This window comes from Arvicanthis niloticus, chromosome 22, assembly GCF_011762505.2.
Source record: "Arvicanthis niloticus isolate mArvNil1 chromosome 22, mArvNil1.pat.X, whole genome shotgun sequence".
NCBI classification, from domain to species: Eukaryota; Metazoa; Chordata; class Mammalia; order Rodentia; family Muridae; genus Arvicanthis; species Arvicanthis niloticus.
In genome coordinates, this window is record NC_133429.1 from 32091773 (window position 1) to 32114198 (window position 22426).

Here is a 22426-nt window from a genome sequence, read left to right on the forward strand (position 1 = left end):
GCTATGAACTGCTTTCTCCATTTTCACAAGATGGATGCTTATTGTACATCTTTGCATGTGGGTAGTATACAGCTTGATTGTTGTCGTTTATCTTACAGAAACTCAGTTATATATTGTCTTGAGTCTTGGGTGAGATAAAAACTTTGTAGTTTTGAATTACTGACATTTGTTAAGAACTGTGAGGACTGTTAATTTGTTGGATGGTATTTTGCAATATGAGTTGAACATTAATTAGACTATGGAGACAAGATATGGAATGCTTGATTTACAGTGATATGCTTGGGCATCAAGTTTACCAAGGATAGAATTTTGATGTCAATTCTAAATTGCCAACTTAATGAGGTAGAGAATTTTCTGGGAGATAAGATTCTGGGTGTGTTTGTCAACAAGTATCTGGATTAGGTTAATTCAGGAGGAAAGACCTACCCATGCACTTTCCATTGCTTGTCCTGAATTTTAGACTCTATTACAAACTCCTGATACTTTTACTTGACCTTCTGAGCCAGAACAGACCCTTTCTTTCTTAAGTTGCTTTTGGAAGGCTATTTTTGTCTTTAAATTATAACAATAAGAATGAAAAATAAGATAATGTTGACATTCTACTTATCTTACAATACATATGCAAGCCACTGAAGCCTTTCTAGATGATTACATAAACAAGAAAATAGCTAATAGCAAGAAAAGCTAAGGGGACTAGGGGGTACACATACTGGATGAGACATAGTGGATATTCTCAGAGTACATGGACATGATGGTTTCTGCAAGAAATAGCCAATAAGTGGAGATGAGTTATAGATCTGGAAAATAGTCTTCAGTGGCAGAGAGATTGTCTGTGAAGGCTCTTGAGCAGGATTAGGTAGTCTATATCACAGAAAGCCTGGTACGTTGCAATGTGCTAGCCAGAGAAGGGATGCAAATACACCTTGAGTGATAGCTAGGAAGAAAGCAATGTTTTGTGAAGCTTAGGAGAGATCCAATAGATATAAGATATATAAGATAGAATTGGATACAGGTTATCCTCAACTTACAAAGCCCATAAGTTGAAAAACATGAGGTCAAAACACATCGACTACAGCTGTAGATGGACTGCACATTGCTATCGTTCACTGAGGAGATCACATAGCTAACTGGGAGATGCAGTTTCTGGCTACTGCCCAGTTACATGGAGAATATCATCCTACTGCATATCCCCAGCTCAGAAAAGGATTAAAGTCTGAACCACAAAAAGGGCAGTTTGTGTTGAATGGCACATCACTTTTACATTATTATCATTATTATTCTATTAAGAATTTAAATTAACTCTTCAACGTTGATTCTAATACAATGGACTGTTATACCAGCAATGTCGTACATGTCACTATACTTTTGCCATGTCCCTTATCTTAATATCATCACTGCAAGTCAACTGGATGCATATATAAAAAGAATTGAATGCAGTGACTCCCTTTTGTCTAACTTCTGTCAAATTGTCATTGTATCGTCTCCTAGATGTTTCTGTAGTCAAAGAAACACTTATAAAGGCATGCTATTTTAATTCTGAATGGCTGTGATGGTTGAGAACCTCTTCTGTTGCACTTAGTAACTAGGCTAAATTCTCTACCTTTTATTATTCGTTTTTCTGCCCATCATGTGAATAAAGATCATAATAACATTAAAATATTTGTTACTTTGTGGGGATAATCAAGTTACAAAGGTTAGGTGAAATATGTCACACTGGATTAGCAATTAGATTGCACAGAATCCTTTAACTATCATAAACTAACATTGCATTTATGGTACAATTGGTTAGAGAGAGTATTATGAACCATATATTGGCATTCCACTAGGGATGGTAATTAAATAAGTGTCCTGGTTAGCTTTTGTCAATATGGCATAAGCCAGGAAGAAGGAACACCAGTGAGAAAATACACCCTTCAGATTGGAATATAGGCAAGCCTATGAAAATTTGTCTTGATTAATGATTGACTGAGAAAGGACCCATCACATAAGTGATGTACCATTTATTAACAGGTGATTTTGATTTAAGAAACCAGGCAAAGCATGTCATGAAGAGCTAGCCAGTAAGGAGTGTCCCTCATGGTTTGTACTTCAGTTCCTGCCTGTAGGGTCCTACATTTCTTGACTCCTTGCTCTTAATTTTTCAGGGATAGAGTATTACCTGGAAATACAACATGAAATGACCCCTCTCCTCCCTAATTAGTTTTGGTCATGGAGTTTTTATCATAGCAATATTAACCTAACTCAGAGAGTAGGGAAAGTCTACATTAGGGAGAGAAAAGGGAAATATATCAGCCTCTCCCCAATAATTTCCAATTCTATGTATGTTACTTAAATATATAAATATTATATATATATATATATACATGTTCATTCATATGAAAGGTATATATTATGCCAATTTATACTAATTTAAAAATTCACACTTTTTTATTATAAATGATTTTTTGAGGTATATACTTTCTTCTAGAAAAGGCTGTTCACAATCATTCAGTCCCCCTAACTTCAAACTTAAGTGCTGCGATCCACAGGTATTCACTGTCATGCCCCAACTACAAGTGATTGAGAAATCTGAAAACATATTACTGACATTTTCCTACGATGAATTTCCTGGTAATGATGCTCATTCTTTCCACGTTGCAGAAAGAACTGACAAGCAGAGGAGAACGTGTCCTCACGTTCAGGCTCACTGAACATAAAATGTGGGCAGTCCGTCGAAATCTGTTTCAGAGGCAAATTTTGCAGGCTCTGTGGATTTCTGAGATCATTACTTTTCTGAATTTACATCACTGCTCCTCCATTTCTGATAAATAGGGATACTGTCACATACTCATGGATTTGTGGTGAAGTTTATGTCAGGAAATACATATCAATCTTGTAACATGGGTAATTTCAGTAAGCAAGCACTTTACAGATGATATTATAAAAGATGACACTACTGTTATAAAGTCATAAATCATAAGTATTATCATATCTAAAATTAACAAGTCCTATAAACCATGTCAAGGGGTTCCAGTGAGGATTCTTACATTAACAGGAATAGTTAGAACAAGAAAAGCCATGGAGTTCCACACTCAAAATGCCATAAATCAGATATGTAAGCATCTCTCACTCATGACAAGAAAGCATGAGTATTTAAAACTCTACCTTTAAAGGATATGATTTTAATATTTATACATTTTTATGATAATATTTCATAGTTCTGCCATACAGTACTATACAATGTGTTTTATCCATTTTATTTATTTTAACTATTTTCTATTTATTGAAAATAACCTAACTATAATCATTACCATTAATGGTGATGGTTTTCCATGGAATTGCTCCCTTCAATTGGTATAATTATGCTCTAATTGTATTTTTGAGAAAAAAGTTTTATTTTAATAGGAAGGGTGATATGTAGGAGGAGCTAAGGTGAGAGAAAGAGAAGGAGTAAGGAGAGGAGGAGAAGAAAAAGAGGAGAAGCTGGGTGATGAGAGAGAGAAAGAGAGAAAGAGGGGGGAGACATGGAGGCAGATGTTCACATGTCTCCACCAGTCAAAGATAGTTGATATATCTAGGTTGGGTATTGGGTTACACTTCTGATTGAGCATTACCAAACTTATAAAGCCTTTAATTAACATTTAAAAATTGTATAAAAAATTGTATAAAAAATAAAAAATTGTATAAAAGCAAAAAGGAAAAGGGGGCATGGGATAGGAGTTTTCTAGGGAGGGGAATTGGGGAAAGGGGATGGCATCTGAAATGTTAATAAAATATCCAATAAAAAATAAAAGAAAAAAAAGAAATGGCAGTTACAAAATAGGAGTATCTTCAGATATAAACTAGATCACCTTATCAAACATTAATCATCATTTATTAAAAATGTAGTATTGAAAAAAACAGCTAGCATTTATCAATCACTGTTTGAAAGATTTATAGAAGGCTGTGTAACACATGAAAAATATCATTAACGTAGCATAAATATCAACCCAGTCTTGAATAGAGTCATATGAGGTAGCCTTGATTATTTTATCTCCATTCTACAGACTGGAAAACTGAAGCTCAAAATCCTTACGTGTGTTACTAGAAGTCACATGACCAATCATTGGTGGCAACCAATGTGGCTCTAAGATCCATGGCCTCAAGTGCCTTGGGCCATGTTGCTAAACAACAGTAACACAAGACTGTGTCTACTCTCTGAGTTCCTAGCCAGTGGGCCATAATACCACACATCTATAAAATTTTCTCTAAAGGGAGAAATGAAAGTTTCAAAATGTATGGAGAATTTGTTTGGGTCTCATGGCATACCAACAAGTACTTGCAGCTAAGCTGCACTCCATCCTCATAACTGTACACAAATGCAATGGAATATTATTCAAATATAAATGAGGAGAAAGCCTACCATTTGATACAAAAGGTGGAACAAGAAGGTGAAAAATGTAAGCCATTTTCTTTCTTGCATTTTAGATATAAAAAGGGAAAGGGGGAGCTGATCTCAGAGAACTAGAGGGTCGTCATACATGAGTGGCAGGGAAGGCTTTGGGAATTATTGTCCAGAGACACAAAATTTGTTTTTAATAGGAGAAACAAGCTTAGGAGACGCAAGGTTTAGTACAAGATGGTGACTTCATGTGATAATAATAAAATGCATGCAAAATCAGTAGAGGGAGTATGAAGTGTGCTCTTGACACAAAGGGTAACTCTGTTCATGAAGGCATGTTAATTAGCTGTACTCAATCATTTCATATGCAAAATAATGATCTATGTGGTAATTGTATTAATTTTATGTATTAATTTTCAAAATTTAGGAATTACCACCAAAGAGTTCTAGTCTTATAAGATAAATTTGGTAGCAATATAGAGTAAAAATAGGCTACTTTGATAACTGTATAGTATCATGTATATATTTTCAGATGTAATCTATAATTATGTGTTTGATGAATACAGTTTAGAAGGCATGCCCCAAATACAAAATTGCAATACAGAGTTATCTCGAATGTTAATCAAGAGTAAGAGTACTGAATCACACTGGCTGTGGTAACACACACCACTAACCCTAGCCTGGTCTGCAGAGTGAATTTCAGGACAGCCAGAGATACAGAGAGAAACTCTGTCTTGTAAAGGAAAAAAAAAAAAAAAAAGAAGGGTGGAATAAATTATTGTATTTTCAAATGGAATCCACCAAACATTCACTTGCTTAAATGAAAATTTTATTTGTTTATCACAGTAAACAAATAAGACTGTGCCACTTGCAGACATTAGCTGAATATGTAAGAGTAGCTATTCATTTTCATTGACAAACAATATTTGATTTAAAAATGATTGATGTCAAAAACCAAATTAGAAAATGATGGATGTCTTTGAAAAAAATATTTGAAATGCACATGCGTGCTGAGTTTGATATATTTAAAGCTCCCTGCTTTTCTTACATCATCGAAGTGTGGCTTTTGACTGAGGCATCTTCATTCTGATTAGCCAGTTGCAGACTTTGGAATGAGAAACAAGTGACTCTCCTGATCCAGGTACAAAGGCTTGAATGCACTGCTACTACTGGACTCTGAATAGCAGTAATAGCAGGGCTGTCACATGCCCTCCTCAATCAAATTTAACAAATGTAACAATTAGAAATTTCCCTTAATGAGTATATAGGAACTTGGAAAAATTTGGTTCTTTCAAGGGAAAAAAAATTAAACAATTACAATTCTTGGCTTTACTTTTTAAAGCCGTATATCTAGTACACTATTAATACTTCATTGCAGTCTTGACTCTGTGATAATTATAGGAAGTCTTGCTTCCTGTTCTTAAAATATCTCACATCCTTTAAATCTGACAACCTCCCGAAAGGATGGGACCAAAGCAGACATTATTCTTCCTTTGGTTAGGTCTTTACTAATCAGACAGTGAACTAAATTAGGGTCATACTAGTGACTGACAGAGGCTGACAGTGAACTAAATTAGGCTTATTCTTGTGACTGATCGATGAGGCAAGTCATAGCACAAGGAAAACGAGCTTCTTTGGTAACTGTGTAGTAATAGGTACATATTGTTAGATAGAATATATAATCGCATCTGATGTATACAGTTTAGGATGCATACCCCAAATGCAAAACTGCAAAATATGAATATACTACTTATATAATTATTTTCATCTACAAACTTGTATTTAGTAGTAGGAATTTAATATAACATTTACTTTGTGAATGCTACACCTTATAAAAACATTTAGTGACTTACACTATACCAGAGTGCAGAACAAATATATCCATTACGTTTGCTATTATGTTAAACTCTACTAACAGTTGAGGGAAATGAGTCTAGGAAATTTTAAGTGACTTGTTTAAAGTCACGAGCTGGTAAATGGTACAGCTGGGAATTCAGTACACATGTGTACGCTCTTGGGACCAACTCATTATTATGATATACTTTATGCCATACTTTATTGCAAACATGACAACAAAAAATTGAGTGTCAGTGCCTTAAGTCTGAGGATTATTTTAGGATACAGCTTGCACTAATAGCAGTCCCTAGTTGCCAGTTACAAAAGGGAAGTGTGATGACGAACTAACCATGAGAAATGTATGCCACCTCGATTTCATCCTGCCCTTCACTGGATAGAAGTTAATGTTTGAAGACCTCAGCTTCTGAGAGAATAAGGCCTGACACGTGGGAAGGTTTCTGCAGACTAAGTGTTTGCGCCAAATTCTAGTCTGTAGCTTCAAAGAGAAATATTCTCAAATGCTCGTTTAACTTAATGTTACACGTCTAAATATGAGGATCTGTGAACGCAGGCCCACAGAGGCCACCTCACCTGTAAATGAACGGAGCCACTGTGGCAGTGTTAGGATGACTGTGTTGCTGCTGCTGAGGGAGCTGGACAGCCCCATTGCCAGGGCTCTGTCCACTGCTGTGTGCTACCTGCATAACACAGGAGCTGGAGGGAGATGCGTGGCCAGCTTCCCTCCCCTCCAGAGGAGCAGAGAGGCTGGGCGTGCTTGCTTTCTCCGTGGTGATGGCCTTTGAGAAGGCCTGAGAAGAGCTTCCCTTGCTAGTCCTGAATTTCTCAGACTCTTTGCTTGCTGCACTGCCAGGTGAGATAGTTTGCTTTGGCGTGGGCACCTTTGAGCCTGGCTTTGGAATTCCACTGGATGATGGAATTAAGCTTTCTTTCTTGGCTGCTGCGGTCTTGCTGCCCTTTGGGATCAAGCTTGCGATTTTAGAGGTCTTTTTTGGAGCTGCCTCCGTCACCTGGTCCTTCTCATCTTTGCCTGGCTTCTCAGTGCAGGCTTTATTCTTGTCCCTGTTCTTATCCTCTTTGTCTTTTGGCTGCAGCAAAGACTTTTTATTGCTGAAATTTTTGCTTCCTGCTTTTGGAGGGGTTAATTTAGGTGACACTTTGGGACTGCTGTTTGTTGAGCCGCTGCTGTTCAGACCACTGTTAAAACCTTCCATTTCTCCTGATTCCGAAAAGGCATCATCGTCTTTCCCGCCATCATTAGATCCGGAGCTGGGAGCCTGAGGGGGGCGCAATGCTGTCCGGGCATTAACCAGCTTGAATTTCTCAAGCATAGATTTCTGTCCCGAAGGAGCACTTTTGACCCCTTCTGTGACAGGGGGCTTCAGTCTGTCTGAAGATGGCGTGGGAGACGTGGCTGGGCTTGGCTGCTTCACTGTCAGCATGGTGGAGGTGGCACTATGCTTGACATTCATGGACTTACTGCGCCAGGGCTTGCTGGCGCTAGGGGAAGGGATGGCAGAGGCTGGGGGTTGCCCGGAAGTACTGGGAGGTTGTGTGTTTCCATTTATACCTGAAGATGGTTGAGGTCCTTTGGGGGAATCTGTACATGAATAAGAAGATAAATAGAAAGATTAATTTGTCGTAGTCACTAATGCACGTTTCTTTTCTTTCCTTCAAAAACTAGCTATCTCTGTTTCTATGAGTGGTTATGTGTATGTGAGTTCAAGTACCAGCGGAGGCCAGAAGAGGGAGTCAGATTCCCTGGTACTGGAGTTGCTGGTGGTTGTGAACCAGCCAATATATGTACTGGGATTCATATCTTCTGCAATAGTGTTATGTATTCTTGGCCAGTGAGCTATCCCCCCGATCCCACATATTTCCTAATCACATACATATTTCTTCTGAACTGAAAATGACATATTATGTAGCCTTAATTACTTCTGTGTTATGATTTTCACTCTTTATATTTCGGTTACTATTTGGAAGGCATCAATTTAGAGAGAAAACTAAACAGGCACTCAAGTTACTCTTACCAAATGAAATGTATTAGCTCTCAGTATTTATATATTTGAAGATAAATTAAACAATATCCACCTTCTAAGAAATTCTTTTGTTATCCAGCTTATTCTAATAAGGGAGTGTTCTGTGTTGCTTATGAAATGGAGAATTTTTTCTGAGTTGCAACAATATTAGCTTCTTGTTATCTAACTAAATATGATTGATGGTGTAGCCATTTAATTAACTATATTTATTAACATAAACTAACCACTAAAGTTATATTTTGTGGTGTGTGTCTGTGTGTGTGTTTGTGTGTCTCTGTGTGCATGTGCATGTATGCATACATAATGATAACTTTTGGAGTTTCTTAACCTAATTTGTTTTGAGAGGGGATCTTAATGTCTCTGCTTCCTCATGGTATAGTCTTAGCTAGCCAGGCTGAGCTGTTAGGTGGTTTTTCTGTCTCCAACTCCCTTCTACCTTTCTTCTAGATGTAGAAATGCTAGGATAACAGATGTGTGTTACTACATTTGGCTTTCTGCATGGGTTCCAGTATCTAATTCAGGTCTTTGGAATTACATTACCATTACCTTTATATACTGAAATACCTCCCCAGATTCAAACTCTATTTCTGCTTTTCTTCATGATAATCCTGAGACAAGGGTGTCTATTGTCCTCCTCACTTTATAGATTCCCCAAAGACCTTCTATTATCTGTCTCTCAGCATAAATTTACATGTTTACTGATTTTACGAAATTACTGTCATACTATTCTGCTTTTTCTGGGAATATTAATCAATTTGATTTAATTCCTTCCCTCTACAGAACCTAGTCTAATGATATCATCTGTTAGCATTTACTGAGTGGCTTCTGGATTTAAGGCACTCTTAGTATAATCATGTTAGAGCAAAGAAAGGGGACATAAGGCAAATGCCACTGCATGGTGACATATGTCAAACATCAGAAAAGCAGGGTGTATGGAAGTAATGGTAGAGATTATGAGAGTTGCCTGAGCTTACACAGAGGTGCCCAATAAAGCCAGGACAGACGACATAACTGCTCACAGCAAGAGAAATATTCATGAAACAATTAAGGAACATTTTTTCTATTTACTTCCATTTATAAAGACTTATACATATATTAGAAAACAAATTTGGGGGAATATACAATCACTCAAAAATCCAAGCGTGTTCTTCTGGAAATACAGTTAGGAAGACCATGATGATATATCACCCCAACTTCATCAAACTCTAACATATTGCCATCAAAAGCTTTTTGTGGCATTTCCCATTCTTCAAGGAAAATAATGGTAACGTTTCTAAATAACCACATTTAAGTCTACTGAAGAAGTGGGAAGGGCTTATATTTCTAGCTCAGCACCCTTGGTGAGTCTAAGTAACTCAGTCAATAATTTACCACAAACAAGGGCTCCTGCACGATGTGACTCCGTTTCTTTATTTGAGTGACTGATGTTTATAGCGCATTGGACCTCATAGTTTAATGGGATCCATTGTTATCCTGGCATCTCAGTGAACTGTGTGTACTGTGTGGCTCAACAGGTCTTTCATAGGATCGAAAAGTCTGCATAGCTAACAAGCTTTCAAATATTATAATTCCTCCAGATTATGGATTATGTTTGGAGTAGATAGGGTTGAACTAATTCATTTCCCTGTTTCTTAGTCCGACGACCTCTATGTTGGCTAAATTAAGCAATGCTTCATAATTACACAATGTTAATATTATTTTTGGTTTCATTGAAGTCTGAGAACCTTATTCCGATCTGAGCTCATCAGAGTATTAAGGTGTTTGCCGCAAAGAATCAATAAGAACAAATAAGGCACATCACAGTTTCTAGTCCTTTCTCTCTTCCTTTTAGCCAAGAAATTAGTTTGAGTCTATTGCATATTTGCATATTTGTTTACAAGTCAAAAGTGCCCTGGCTTTGAGGATGTGAAGATGGTGGTAAGGATAAGAATGGGAAAGAATAAGTCAGGATGCCTTTGAAATGTCGGATAGACAAGAAGATTAATACTGATCCTTTCTTAGAAAAACAAAACAATGTGAGGACATTAACTAAGTAGACAACAGACATCCAAGTACAGAAGGGGAAATCCCACATCAATACACCTCAGAAGAAGACACATGAGACTCTAGGTTATGACATCCACACACGGCACAGTAATAGTCACGGCAACAGCTGTAAAATTGCCTTCAGCTGAGTGCACACATCTAAGACACTTTGCAATGCTCAGCTCTCAGCCTGTCCCCAGTCTGTCTTTATACAGCAGCAATAAGGAGCCTTGGGATTCTTTAAAAGGACAAACCACAGGTCGCTGAGTATCAGAGAGATGCCCCGGTGAAGAAATCTCCCGAGAGCTCTCATGGTAGAGTACAAACCGGCAGCAGCTGAAGTGGCAGTGTCTGTCTCTTCTACAGAGTCAGTCAAGTGGGAACCTTTGTTTCAGCCAATTACATATACAATAGTGAGTATCCTGCACCCAGTGGCATGATTCCGAGGGTTAATAAGTTAGCTTCTAACTACAAATATATCTTGCTATAGGAAAACAAGACCATGTAAAGTCCTTCAAAGAGTCTGATTGTGCCTTGCATGTTTACGGCCTTTTTCTGTTTGTAGTGATTGATACATCTTTTTTTTTTTTTAAATATGGCTGTTTTTTTAAGATTTATTTATTTATTTATTTTATGTAAGTACACTGTAGCTGTCTTCAGACACACCAGAAGAGGGCGTCAGATCATATTACAGATGGTTGTGAGCCACCATGTGGTTGCTGGGAATTGAACTCAGGACCTTTGGAAGAGCAGTTAGTGCTCTTAACCACTGAGCCAACTCTCCCGCCCGTGATTGATACTTCTTATCTTTGGTCTCCAAATGACAAAATTTTCTTTTTATCTTTTGCTTCTTGCATCTTTATACCAACCATCACCAACTCTAATCACTAAGTAGGAGTTCTCAACTTAGTACTCTAAGCATTTTGTGAGATATTTTTGAACATGACCTCGCATTAAAACCCATAACAATCACTCATGCTACGTAAATTCCTTCGCCAGAATGAGAAAACGGAAGCTTCATAAAAGAAAGCATATTGTTCTTAGTAACCCACACAGAAAGACTCAGGACAGCCCAAAACATTGGATCAGACTTATTCTTGTCCAATTCTTAGAGGAATTAATTACTTCCTTGTTCTATACATTTTTTGTAAGATTTGAAATTCTGATGGTATTTCTCACAGGAAGCTAAATGAGTATTCATTCAAATCATGTTTGCTTTCTTTCCCACGGAGCACAATTTAAATATAAATAATATTAGAGACTCTATCTAGTATACTACTCTACTCTGATAATTCACTTACACACACCCCTCATATATGACACCATATACTAATTCGTGGCTACAAATGACCTAAACTTGACACATCAATATCTGCCTTCCTAACCTTACACACAACAGTATCAGCAATTCAGGAGTAATTCCAGTCTACTACTTTTAAACTCAATACATTGAAATAAATATGATAGTTAGAACAGACACAGGAAGATTAGGGAACTGCTGAACTTCAGTGATTTAGAGCCTTGATCCATATTGCGGACTGCTACCATCTTCATAAGAAACACAAAAAATACCCTAGATCTGTGCATCTATTTTTCACTGCTAAATTTCTTACTCAGTTAAAAAAGAAAACTAGCGTTAAACTAAGCAGCATAGAAGGTGATATTGAAAATGATAATAGCGGGAATCTTTGGAATGTGCTGTCTGTAGAACAGGCTAATTGGTCATGATAATGCTAGCCTCAAATACAGGACACCCTAAGCACAGAAATCTTGTAGAAGAAAAGAAACAATGGAATTACGGGTTTGTGGTCATAAGATTGGTAATAATCAATACACAGAAGATCAGTTTGTTTCACAGTAACATACCAGAGACCTCTTAATAAAAGGAGAAAGGTCACAAAGCATGACCCAGGTATAAACATGTGTGTTGCCTTTATCGTGTCTCAGTTCATTGCCTTACAAAGGCTTGTGAAGTGTTGCAGCCACTGTTTCATAATGACTCAACAGAAACCCTGGATGCTATTACAGAGACACTGTCCACTCTGCATACGCTTGCCGGTTCCACTTGCAAAGTCCGAACTACATTGTGAAGGGATGTGATATTTGGGATGGTTCTTCTATTCACCAACCTGCTATTTACTGTTTACTATTATTTACAGTAATGAATAAAATCCCTCAGTATTTGTGCATGTGCATATAAACAGCAATGAATTTGCCTGGGTCTACACAATGATATTATTTCATTTGTGTTCATAGTTAGGCTAAGAGCTGAAAACTCAGATTTCAGAAATTACTATACTGATATATTTTATAATAAAGAGTTAAAAAAAAAGAGCCATGGTAACCACAATGAAATTATTAGTAATTTAAAATAATAATAATTAAAACATATACATTGAGGCTAAAGGGATTGTTCAGCAGATAAGAGCACATTCTGTTCTCGAAGAGGACCCAGGTTAGGTCCCCAGGATCCACATGGCTGCTCAAAGCTATCTGTAATTCTAGTTCTGGTGGTTCCAATGACTTCTTCTGGCCTCCGGAGGCACAAGGAATGCATGTGATATACGTATCCACATGTAGGCAAATTCTCATATTCATACAACAAAAGCAAATAAGATTTATTATGTAGGAGAGATAAGATAGTTTAGTTCCTTATTATTCATTTTACAAGAATTGAGAGGAATTAAAAGAAACAAGCAAAAATGTGTTTAAAAGAAATGTCTTGTGCTGAGCTGACAATAGGTATATGAATTTCAATGGAAGACTAATGCAAAACTCACAGTAACGGTAATGGCTTACAACACTGAGTCAATGTGTCACTAGATCTTTGGCATCAATCCTACTAATTCCGAGTTGGGTATAATTAACAGTCAGAAGGTACCACACTAGAAGATGCTTGATGCTGTCCTCTTTAGTAAAGGAACCATCGGGGAGAAACAGTGAGAAGGCTCTGGCATTCCCTCTGGTACTGAGACAAATCTCTTAGCAACATGGAAACATGGAAAACCTCCTCTCTAAGGAACTGTGCCAGGTGACCAAGGTTTACAGCTCAGAACTCAGAGGTGTAGCTCACAACTGGGTCACACACAAAACAAGGGAAACAGACATTTCCAATGACTGAGATATTTAGTATTCCCTCTCAAATGCATTGCACAGATTTTGTAAAACAAAACAGATTTGTTAACGTTTCTCTAAACACATAAAGAGTATGCCCAAATGTGTCACCACGTGGTTCTCACGAGATCTAACTCCCAGTGATTAGGTATGTGGTTGTCTTCAGGGGATGCGCTTGTCTACAGCGCTCTTTCAGAGGGCACAGGCTCAGAGAAGTGCTGTTATCATCCTGCGTTATTCATTGTTAGGTTTTGAATGGCAGGTGATCAGAAGAGAGTGAAGGATTCTGGGACGATTAGCAAAATACACTTTCTTCATTTCGCCATTTGTTCTGAGAAATTTGTCCTTGACACTCCACTTGAATAAAGCAGTAGTGGTAATGAACTCTACCATAACATTTCTACCACAGCCATCTCTGCAAGTAATACCTCATGGCAAGGTGAGCTTATATTTTAACTCACGTGTTGAAGTGAGCACACATTTGGCGGAGTGCTTTACTAATAGAATTCTGTTTGACATTGAAGTGAGGTTTGTGTTTCTTTATTCATTCCAGTAAGTGTCATGCTATTTGGAATTCCACCTGTATCCATCCACCTCCAGTGATATCAACGAACGCTGCCATGCTTTGAATAAATAAATCTGTATTGCACACTATAAATTCTAGAGATTTCTCAAATTATTTGGTTAATTCTTCAAACAAAAAAAAAAAAACATTTTTATTTTGAGATATTTTTTGTTTGAAGTATTGGAAGTCAACCATAAGTTTTAGTTACACCAGGCTCTTTTACTAAGCTATATCCTTGGAACTGAAAAGACATCTTCTTAAACGTTTATAAAACAGTATGATGAATCCCATGTCTCAAGTTACCTGTTCAACAATTTTAAATTAGTAGACTTGATTTTAAAGTAAGTGTAAATGCTTCAATTTCTAAGAGCTAAAAAGAAATAACCATCTTACTTATTTATAATATTTAAATAATACACCGTTAATTCTTTTGTTATAAAACTATACCATTTATAAAAAAAATTATAGTTGTTATCCTTCTTGGACACACACAACACTGATTTATTAGTTGATTGACTCTTCTTTATAAAAATATTTTTAAAGGTCCTGCTTGTCTGTTGTCTGTTGGTGGTCTGCTCATTTCTGAAGAGAAAATGGAGGGAGATTAGATCTGGGGAAGAAGGAATATGGGGGAGAAAGGGGAGAAGTGAAGGGTGGGAAACTGTAGTTTGAAAGCATAGTGGAGAGAAGAATCTATTTTCAAGAAAAATAAAAACAAGAATAATTTAGAATATCTGTAAGTCTTTTAATATGGTAATTTGAATGAAAATGATCCCCAAGGCTCATACATTTGAATGCTTCATACTCAGCTGGAGGAACTGTTTGGGAAGGATTAGAATGTGTGGCCTTGTTGGAAGAGGCAGGTTACTGGTGGTAGGTTTTGAGGTTTCATGCCATTCCCAGTTAGCTCTTCCTGCCCTAGGTCTGCCTACTGGCTGCTGTCTCAATTTGTGAGTTCTAAGCTATTGCTTCTACAACATGCCTGCCTGTCTGCTGCTGCCATTCTCCTTGCCATGATGGATTTGGACTCTAACCTTGTAAACCTTTAAGTTCTCAGTAAACTCTTCTATACATTGCCTTGGTCATCGTATCCACAGCAGTAGAAAGGTAACTAAGACATGTAAACACTACAAAGTTCAGCCGGGCAGTGGTGGCGCACGCCTTTAATCCCAGCACTTGGGAGGCAGAGGCAGGCAGATTTCTGAGTTCGAGGCCAGCCTGATCTACAGAGTGAGTTCCAGGACAGCCAGGGCTATACAGAGAAACCCTGTCTCGAAAAAAAAAACAAAAACAAACAAACAAACAAAAAACCACTACAAAGTTCTAATGGCAAAACACTGAATCCAAACATCCTACTTTAAAGTTTGTGGCACTTACTCGGAGACAGGGTGTGTGTTAAAATTTATTTCAAAGTAATATTTATAATTTTCTGTTCTTGCATTTTAATATAATTTATTAGAAATATAAAATAGTGCAAGATAATTATAAAATGGCATTGGATTCAATGACATAAATAACTCAAATAGCAAGGTCACTGTATAAGTCAAACAGATTCCAGATGCTTTTATTGTATCAAATGAGCCTATTTAAACTTATTGACAATATATAGACATTTAATGCCCACATTTTATGTGTAACAAATGTTTACAAATCTATAAAATGATTCGTAAAATGTAGCTTCCATATTTCATGATTCAGGTTATGGCTGCATATCCTTTTCCTATAACCTCCTAACTCAAAGGAGAAAGGTGACACATGCTTCATCTGTGCTTCAAAATGTTTTGAAGTTTTCAGTTACCTTTATTTAAAATTAAAAGTGAACCCACTACATTCTCAAACCTTTTGCTTTCTCAATTAGGCAAGCTAGGCCCCATACTCTGTTGTGTCTGTCGCCATCTTGTGGTGATGAGAAAGATTGCTACATACTAGTGTTAAAAGTTGAATATTCTTGGAAGTAGATGGGTTTTGGAGTTTTACTTCAAGATACTAGCAATAAAGACTTTGAAATTGCAGAAATAAAGACACTTCATATGTATTTTTATCAAAATTTCTAGACTACTTCTAAATCTCTTTTCTAGTACTAGTCATGTATGTGTGCTGAAACTAATATAGTATTTATATGGTATCATGTACATACACACATATATATAGACATATATACGTATATATGTGTATATATATATATATATATGCACACATATGCGTATTTATTCACCACATAATATTAACACCATATTATATTATTCACCATATATTAGCACGAGTGTTTTAAATAAATAGTGGTAGTCCCTTCAACACACCTCTGTTTTTAAGCTGCTTCTAGAAACTGTACATAATATATTTGTAAAACTAGCTTGAACTTACAGAACACATTCTAAGTTTAAAAATGAGGAAAAATGTTTATTTCTATCTGAAGTGTGTATTTTCGACTTCCTTTCTTACCAAAATAGTAAAACCTTTAGGAATGTGCTTTAATTTAAATAAGGGGGGGGGAGAATGTTCAAAATTACTGAGTCTGTAAGAGAAGAGTAATTCAACGTGGGTTTTGAAAAGTAGCCGTATGTGTCGTATAAAGTATCATACAGAAATCAACTGTCTTTTGGGTTGATCCCTACAGAGAATGTTTTATTTTTCCTTGTTTCAAAGTCTTCATCGGAATCGTGTATGGGTTAAGATAGCAAATCAAGAAGGTAAAAAAGCAGTTTGATCTCAGAATATTCTGAAAGCTAATGGAGCTCACTGCTATGCCAGCAGTAACTTTGTGATTAAACTTTTGAACTTGCTAAGTCACTATGAATCATTGAATGCTCAATCACGTGTCTACAAAAGGAGACTTTATTCCTAATTTTAAAGCCTTAGACTTCAAAATATACACCATCTTTCCTTGTCCCTTCTCACCACTGGCCGGGGTTTTAGGGATTTGCTACATTGCTTTCTAGGGATTATAATCTTCTAAAATCTGCCTCAGTCAAAAGGAAATATTGTCACAGAAAGCATCTTGTTCACGATTGTACTTCTCCACGTATGTCTGAATAAGAGAACGCTGCCTATGTATTTAACAAGTGGTGACTATCTAACCTATGCAAAATAGCACATGCTTGGTTTAACTCTTCAAATTAAACTTTTTAATAGTTCTACTGACTAAGGATAGAAATCACTCCTTAATTTCATATACTCTCCTATATATAGGGTACTATGAACAGAAATGGTAAGCTTTACTGATTTACAAACACTGTTCTAGCAGCTGCAGTTATTTACAAAGCATAGCTTCTTGACTTCTCCAGGATTCGGTTATAAGCTGCACATTCATTCTACTGGTCCCTGATCCAAAAGGGACAAGTCCAAGCCAGTATCTTTTAAAATTTACTTTTTGCACATCGTAGAGAGCTGTGTGGCATGACGATCATTTACAAACTACCATTCATAAACCCATACTCGTGTCTTTTTCACCCATTCATCTTTGTGATTTTATATTTCTATTAAGTAACTTTTTTTAAGAAAACATAGATACGGATAATTTTATGCTTAGGGAAAGCTGAGGTCATAACATTTCCAATGACTGCTGCTTTCGAAAACAGATGTTGATCAGAAACATATATCCATTATTTGTAGTTCTTATTGTTTCGAAACATGGTCATACTCCGCCATCTTGTTTAATTGGGGTCTAACTGTGTAGCCCACACTGGCCTCAAACATGGCAGCAGCCCTCCTACCTTACCGTCCTAGTACAGGGATAACAGGTATCACTACCATAGCCTGCTCACTGTGGCTCAACTTTGGATGCATCCATCCTAACCACTTAACGCCTATGTTAACTGACGTAAAAACTCAAGTCAATTCGAGATAGCATTTTGATTTTAGGATAAAATTTCGTAAAACATGAAAGACATAAGAAAATGCTGTTTATATGCATCTGGGGTAACTAATTTTTGTGAAACAGATTTTAGGCTTGGCTCTATAATTAACAGTCTATTTTAAAGTATAGAGTTCATTCGTTTAAAACGTTCTGCAGAATGGAAAGGTCCGGTAGGAAACCAGAATTCACGATGGTGGGGATTGGGCAACTTCTCTGCTAACATTCCCGAGCCCAAGCTGTTCCATGGTTCAGCTACTGAAATCAGTGTGCCAGTTCACCAGACATGCATTAGACTCGGGGCTGGATGATGGGACAGATACACACTTACCTTTTTCATTTCCATTTGCATAATTTGGAGGCTTGTTTTTGTCAATGCTGTTAAAGCTCTGACTTCTCCTGTTTAGATTGGAGGCGCCCTGAGCCTTGTTGCTGCTGCTCGCAGCTGGCACCCTAGAGGGCCCGGGAAGCCTGAAATAGCATGAGAAACATTACATCATTAGTGTACACTTCAGAAGTTAAGGCGAAGGGACGGGTGAGCAAAAGGGGGTGGTAGGGAACCCACAGTACAGGATCAATATGACGTACTTAACAGCAAATGATAGTTTGAGTGACACAAACAGCTGGACACAAAGTAAGAGACTGTCAGAAAAATCTAGTCATGCTTCTTAATAAGCATGTCCTCAAAATAGGAAAAAAATAAAATAAAGTGGCCTTTAACTATAAAAATAACCTTACTTAAGTGAATAGAAGTTGATATTAAAAACACCATAAAATTATATGACAAGAAAAAACAATACTATTTAACCTTATAGAGTTTCTATCATATTACTTAGCTATATGCAGTTGCTTAATATTTCCTTTCAGTGTGTGGAACATATTGTCAGCTAACATAAGTTTTCCAGAGACTTAAAAATTAATAGCAAGAACACATTATTGAACAAAAGTCAAACAACAATTATTTATCAACTAGCTAATCTGCTAAGTTATGTTAAAACTTGATTCTACAAACAAGGTTATGATTATATTATATATAGCTGGGCTGTCTCACACATATCTTCCATTCTTAGGTCAAAAAGGGAACTGAGATTTTTTTACTGGTGGCCACCTTGTCCCATAGGACAGGAACAGGATGCTAGCCTCCGAGAAAGGAAATTACTGTTAGTAGAATGACAGTTGAAGTATACCTAGAGTAAAGGCAGCTTTTACACATTGTGTGTATGCAGAACAAGTCGTGTGACATTCACCCAATTTCTCTTATCAACCGAGTAACTTGATGCTTGAAACCTGACACTATTTTATTAGTAGTACCATTAAGTTTCAGTTTGGCTCAGGTTACATTTTATTATTTTTTTTTTCTTTAAAATTTCACATGTCAATTATTTCATGAACTGTACCTATTTTTTTGATTTACATTACTATTGGGCCAATCCACATAAAGTAAAACCTAGAGCTTTTGACATGTGTGATATGAATAGTGAAAGTATTGTGGGTATGTGCTGCCACCATGTGAATGAAACTGTACACTGCTCTGAAAAATTCTTGTTTGAACAGAAAGATGGATCCATCCAAAACCTAAGAAATACAGTGCAGATCTTTCCACAGATTTTTAATGATAATTTTAAAATAGATTTTTTTTTTTTTTGGTATATGTTTTATGTCCAAATTGCCAATCTATTTAACACGACAGGTTTCAACACATCTCCACTGTACTATCTGACTTTTGAGAAAGCAAACCCTTAAAACAAAAGTATCTTTCATAACAGTAGAATCACACAACTCAATGAGCTTCAGGAAAATACAAATAATAAATGATATGATGTTACAGACAGTTAAGAGTTTCAATTTTTTAATATACTTTAGAGTTTAAACACATCTGGCTAATAAACAGACCCTTCAGCTATTTTGCTGGCTAGAGGTTGTGTCATATGAAAGAGTAGAATTTTTTCCAAATGAATCCAGCTCTTACTTTTTTTTCTCAAAGAGCTCAACAGGGGGTTGTAACTACAACATCATAACCACAGACACTAAGAATTTACAGTACCAGTCAAGTAATTAATTGGGCCAAATGTCCCAAGCCCAATAAATATGAGAGCAATTTCTGTAGACATAACCATAGACTTTGAAATTCATTCCAAACTCATGTGTAAACAGTTTGTCCTCAAACTTGCCCCGTTTGCAATGAAACTTGACCCACTTCTAGAAAGCAATTAAGATGCATTTTAATCTTTCCTGTGACCCAGGAAACTAAGTGATCTTAAGTCCTCAGAAGAACAAACTAAAACAAATGAAAAGATACATTTGCTCTTCTCATTACCCTAATTGGTCAGGCAGCCAGAGCCTCCAAATCATTCATCAAAGCAATAAAAAAGGGAAATGAGATGAAGGGACAGAGACAGAGAGAGAGAGAGAGAGAGAGAGAGAGAGAGAGAGAGAGAGAGAGAGAGAGAGAGAGAGAGAGAATGCAGCAACAGAGAAAAGCTCTATTAGAACAAAGGACATAGAATGTGTCTTACATCTCCTATACGTATAGGAGTCATGAAGGTGCTCATTGTTCACAGCAGGTTGCTGTCCTTAAGTAAAGTAATTTATGCCATTTATTGTTATTTTTATTTTAAACATTATTCTCTCCAGAATAGGTTTTTACTGTTGTGGAAATTCTTATTAAAAAAAAAAGAAAACAAGGATAGGGAAAGACACTCACGGAATCAAGCTATTAGAAGCCCTCATGAGGAAGCACAGGGCAGCCTGATTCATGACAGAAGCAGTGGCTAACATTCTGACTCTCCTCCACTGCTCCCCAGGGAATGCAAACATACACAGCAGCACATAGAGCGAGCAGACCCTTGTGTTGGTTCCACCCAGCAGGTTTGAACTACCATTATCCCTTTCTATCAGTAACATGAACAACAGAAACACACTTCCAATATTTTATATATCATTTGTAAAAAAAAAAATAAAGCATAAATATATATTTATCTTTAAATGCATATGTTATAAAAGCAGAAATTTAGGTTATTATAGATAGACTACCATCCTAGGTTAATTTCTCTATTCATGACTAGTTCAAAAATAGTTAAAAATTGTGTTGTGAGACTTTCAGATCCTGAGAACTTAAAAAAGATCAGGGGTCTTGCAAGGTCCTTGTTCCTCACTTGCTCTAAGCCTAGGATACCACCTTTGCCAACCATATCACTGTCTATTACTAATTATCAATCAAAGCCAGACATCTAGCCCATCTAACCACCTAATACACTCACCCCACAGTCTCCATCTGGAAATCCACTTGGAAGCACTAAGTGCTCTAAACTTAGTACTCTCAGAAGTATGTCATGTTTACAATACTTAGAGTGATTGGACAGAGTATCACTGGCATTCACGTGAACATGACTAAACAAACAATAGATTAGAGACATGAACTGACCTAGTAGGCTTTTTCTGACTGGTTGCAATTCCACTGTGTTTAGACTGAGCTGCATATCTGGCTGTCAGACTGTATGAGGAGAAACAGAGAAATTGAATTAAAGGAATTCGTTGAACATGGAAAGAAAGTACAACAAACTAACAACAAAGTCATGAGCTAATGAAATGCAATTGGAACACACAGAAACATATATGAAGAACAAATTAATCAGGAAATTATGATAATGCAACACATACGCCATGAGCTTCGCTTATGAATTCCCTGTGAATGCAGCACAGCTCTCTTGACAAAGCGTCTCACTGCTGACTTCAAAGTTATTCTGAGAAATATTAGACATTATAAATACTTAATAATATTATTTTATATTATAGAACCTTAACCTTTGACTGTTAAAAACATTTTTTTAAAAAACCCTAAAGTTTCACTTACAGGCTAGAATTCCCTTTTCCAGAATAGTTAAAGGAAGAGATGATGAGATGAAATCTCTAATTTGCTCTTCTGAAGCAAATATTTTGAAAATCAGTGCATTAAAAACTGAGTTTACGACCCATTCATTATTGTTAATACCTAATGGCACATAACTTTTACAAGAAGTTTACAATACAATATTTTTTATCAAAAGAAAGCTGTGTACAAAAGTTTAATATTAAATAGAATTAACTTCTGACAGAAAAGTAAAGCCTTAAAGTTTGATAATGACTAAACATTTTTAATTATATTTAAGGGTATATGTGTATCTGTGGGTGTTTTACCAGTTCACTTATGCCATATAACACATGTGATATCAGAGAATAATTCTGGGGTTGGCTTTTTTTTTGTCACCTTGTAAACCTGGGATTTGAATTTATGAGGTTTTCTAATCTGTACACTAGAGACTGTATCCACTGAGACATATCCACTATCCCATAGTGCAAGGATTTGAACTTAGGAGGTCTTCTAATCTGTATACTAGTGTCTATATACACTGATGCACCACACTAGTCCCACAATCATTTTTTTCAATTAAATACGTCCCTCAAAGAAACATAAGGCATGATTATTTAAACAAGTTTGCAGATCAAGTTTGAAGAGTAACACTTGATCTGCAAAACACAAATTTGTACCTTAAATTGATGTCTGTTGCTAACATTTGAAGAGATGGTGTTTAGAAGAAAAGAGTTACACTCTATAGATCCAACTGCCTGTTGAT

At 36.5% G+C, this 22426-nt stretch overlaps 1 protein-coding gene across 6 annotated transcripts in view; it reads right to left on the reverse strand.

Annotated features, from left to right (window-relative positions):
• The window catches only part of Nav3 (neuron navigator 3), a 712871-nt gene that overhangs the window by 160733 nt on the left and 529712 nt on the right, over positions 1–22426 (reverse strand). For 5 of the 6 annotated variants that reach the window (XM_076920185.1, XM_076920186.1, XM_076920181.1 and 2 more), the window contains 3 exons: positions 21238–21306; positions 18145–18284; positions 6788–7814 (listed from right to left, as the gene is read on the reverse strand). In XM_076920185.1, the coding sequence (XP_076776300.1) occupies positions 6788–7814; positions 18145–18284; positions 21238–21306 (1236 nt within the window). The remainder of the gene's footprint in view (positions 1–6787; positions 7815–18144; positions 18285–21237; positions 21307–22426) is intronic. The other variant, XM_076920184.1, reaches the window with a different exon arrangement.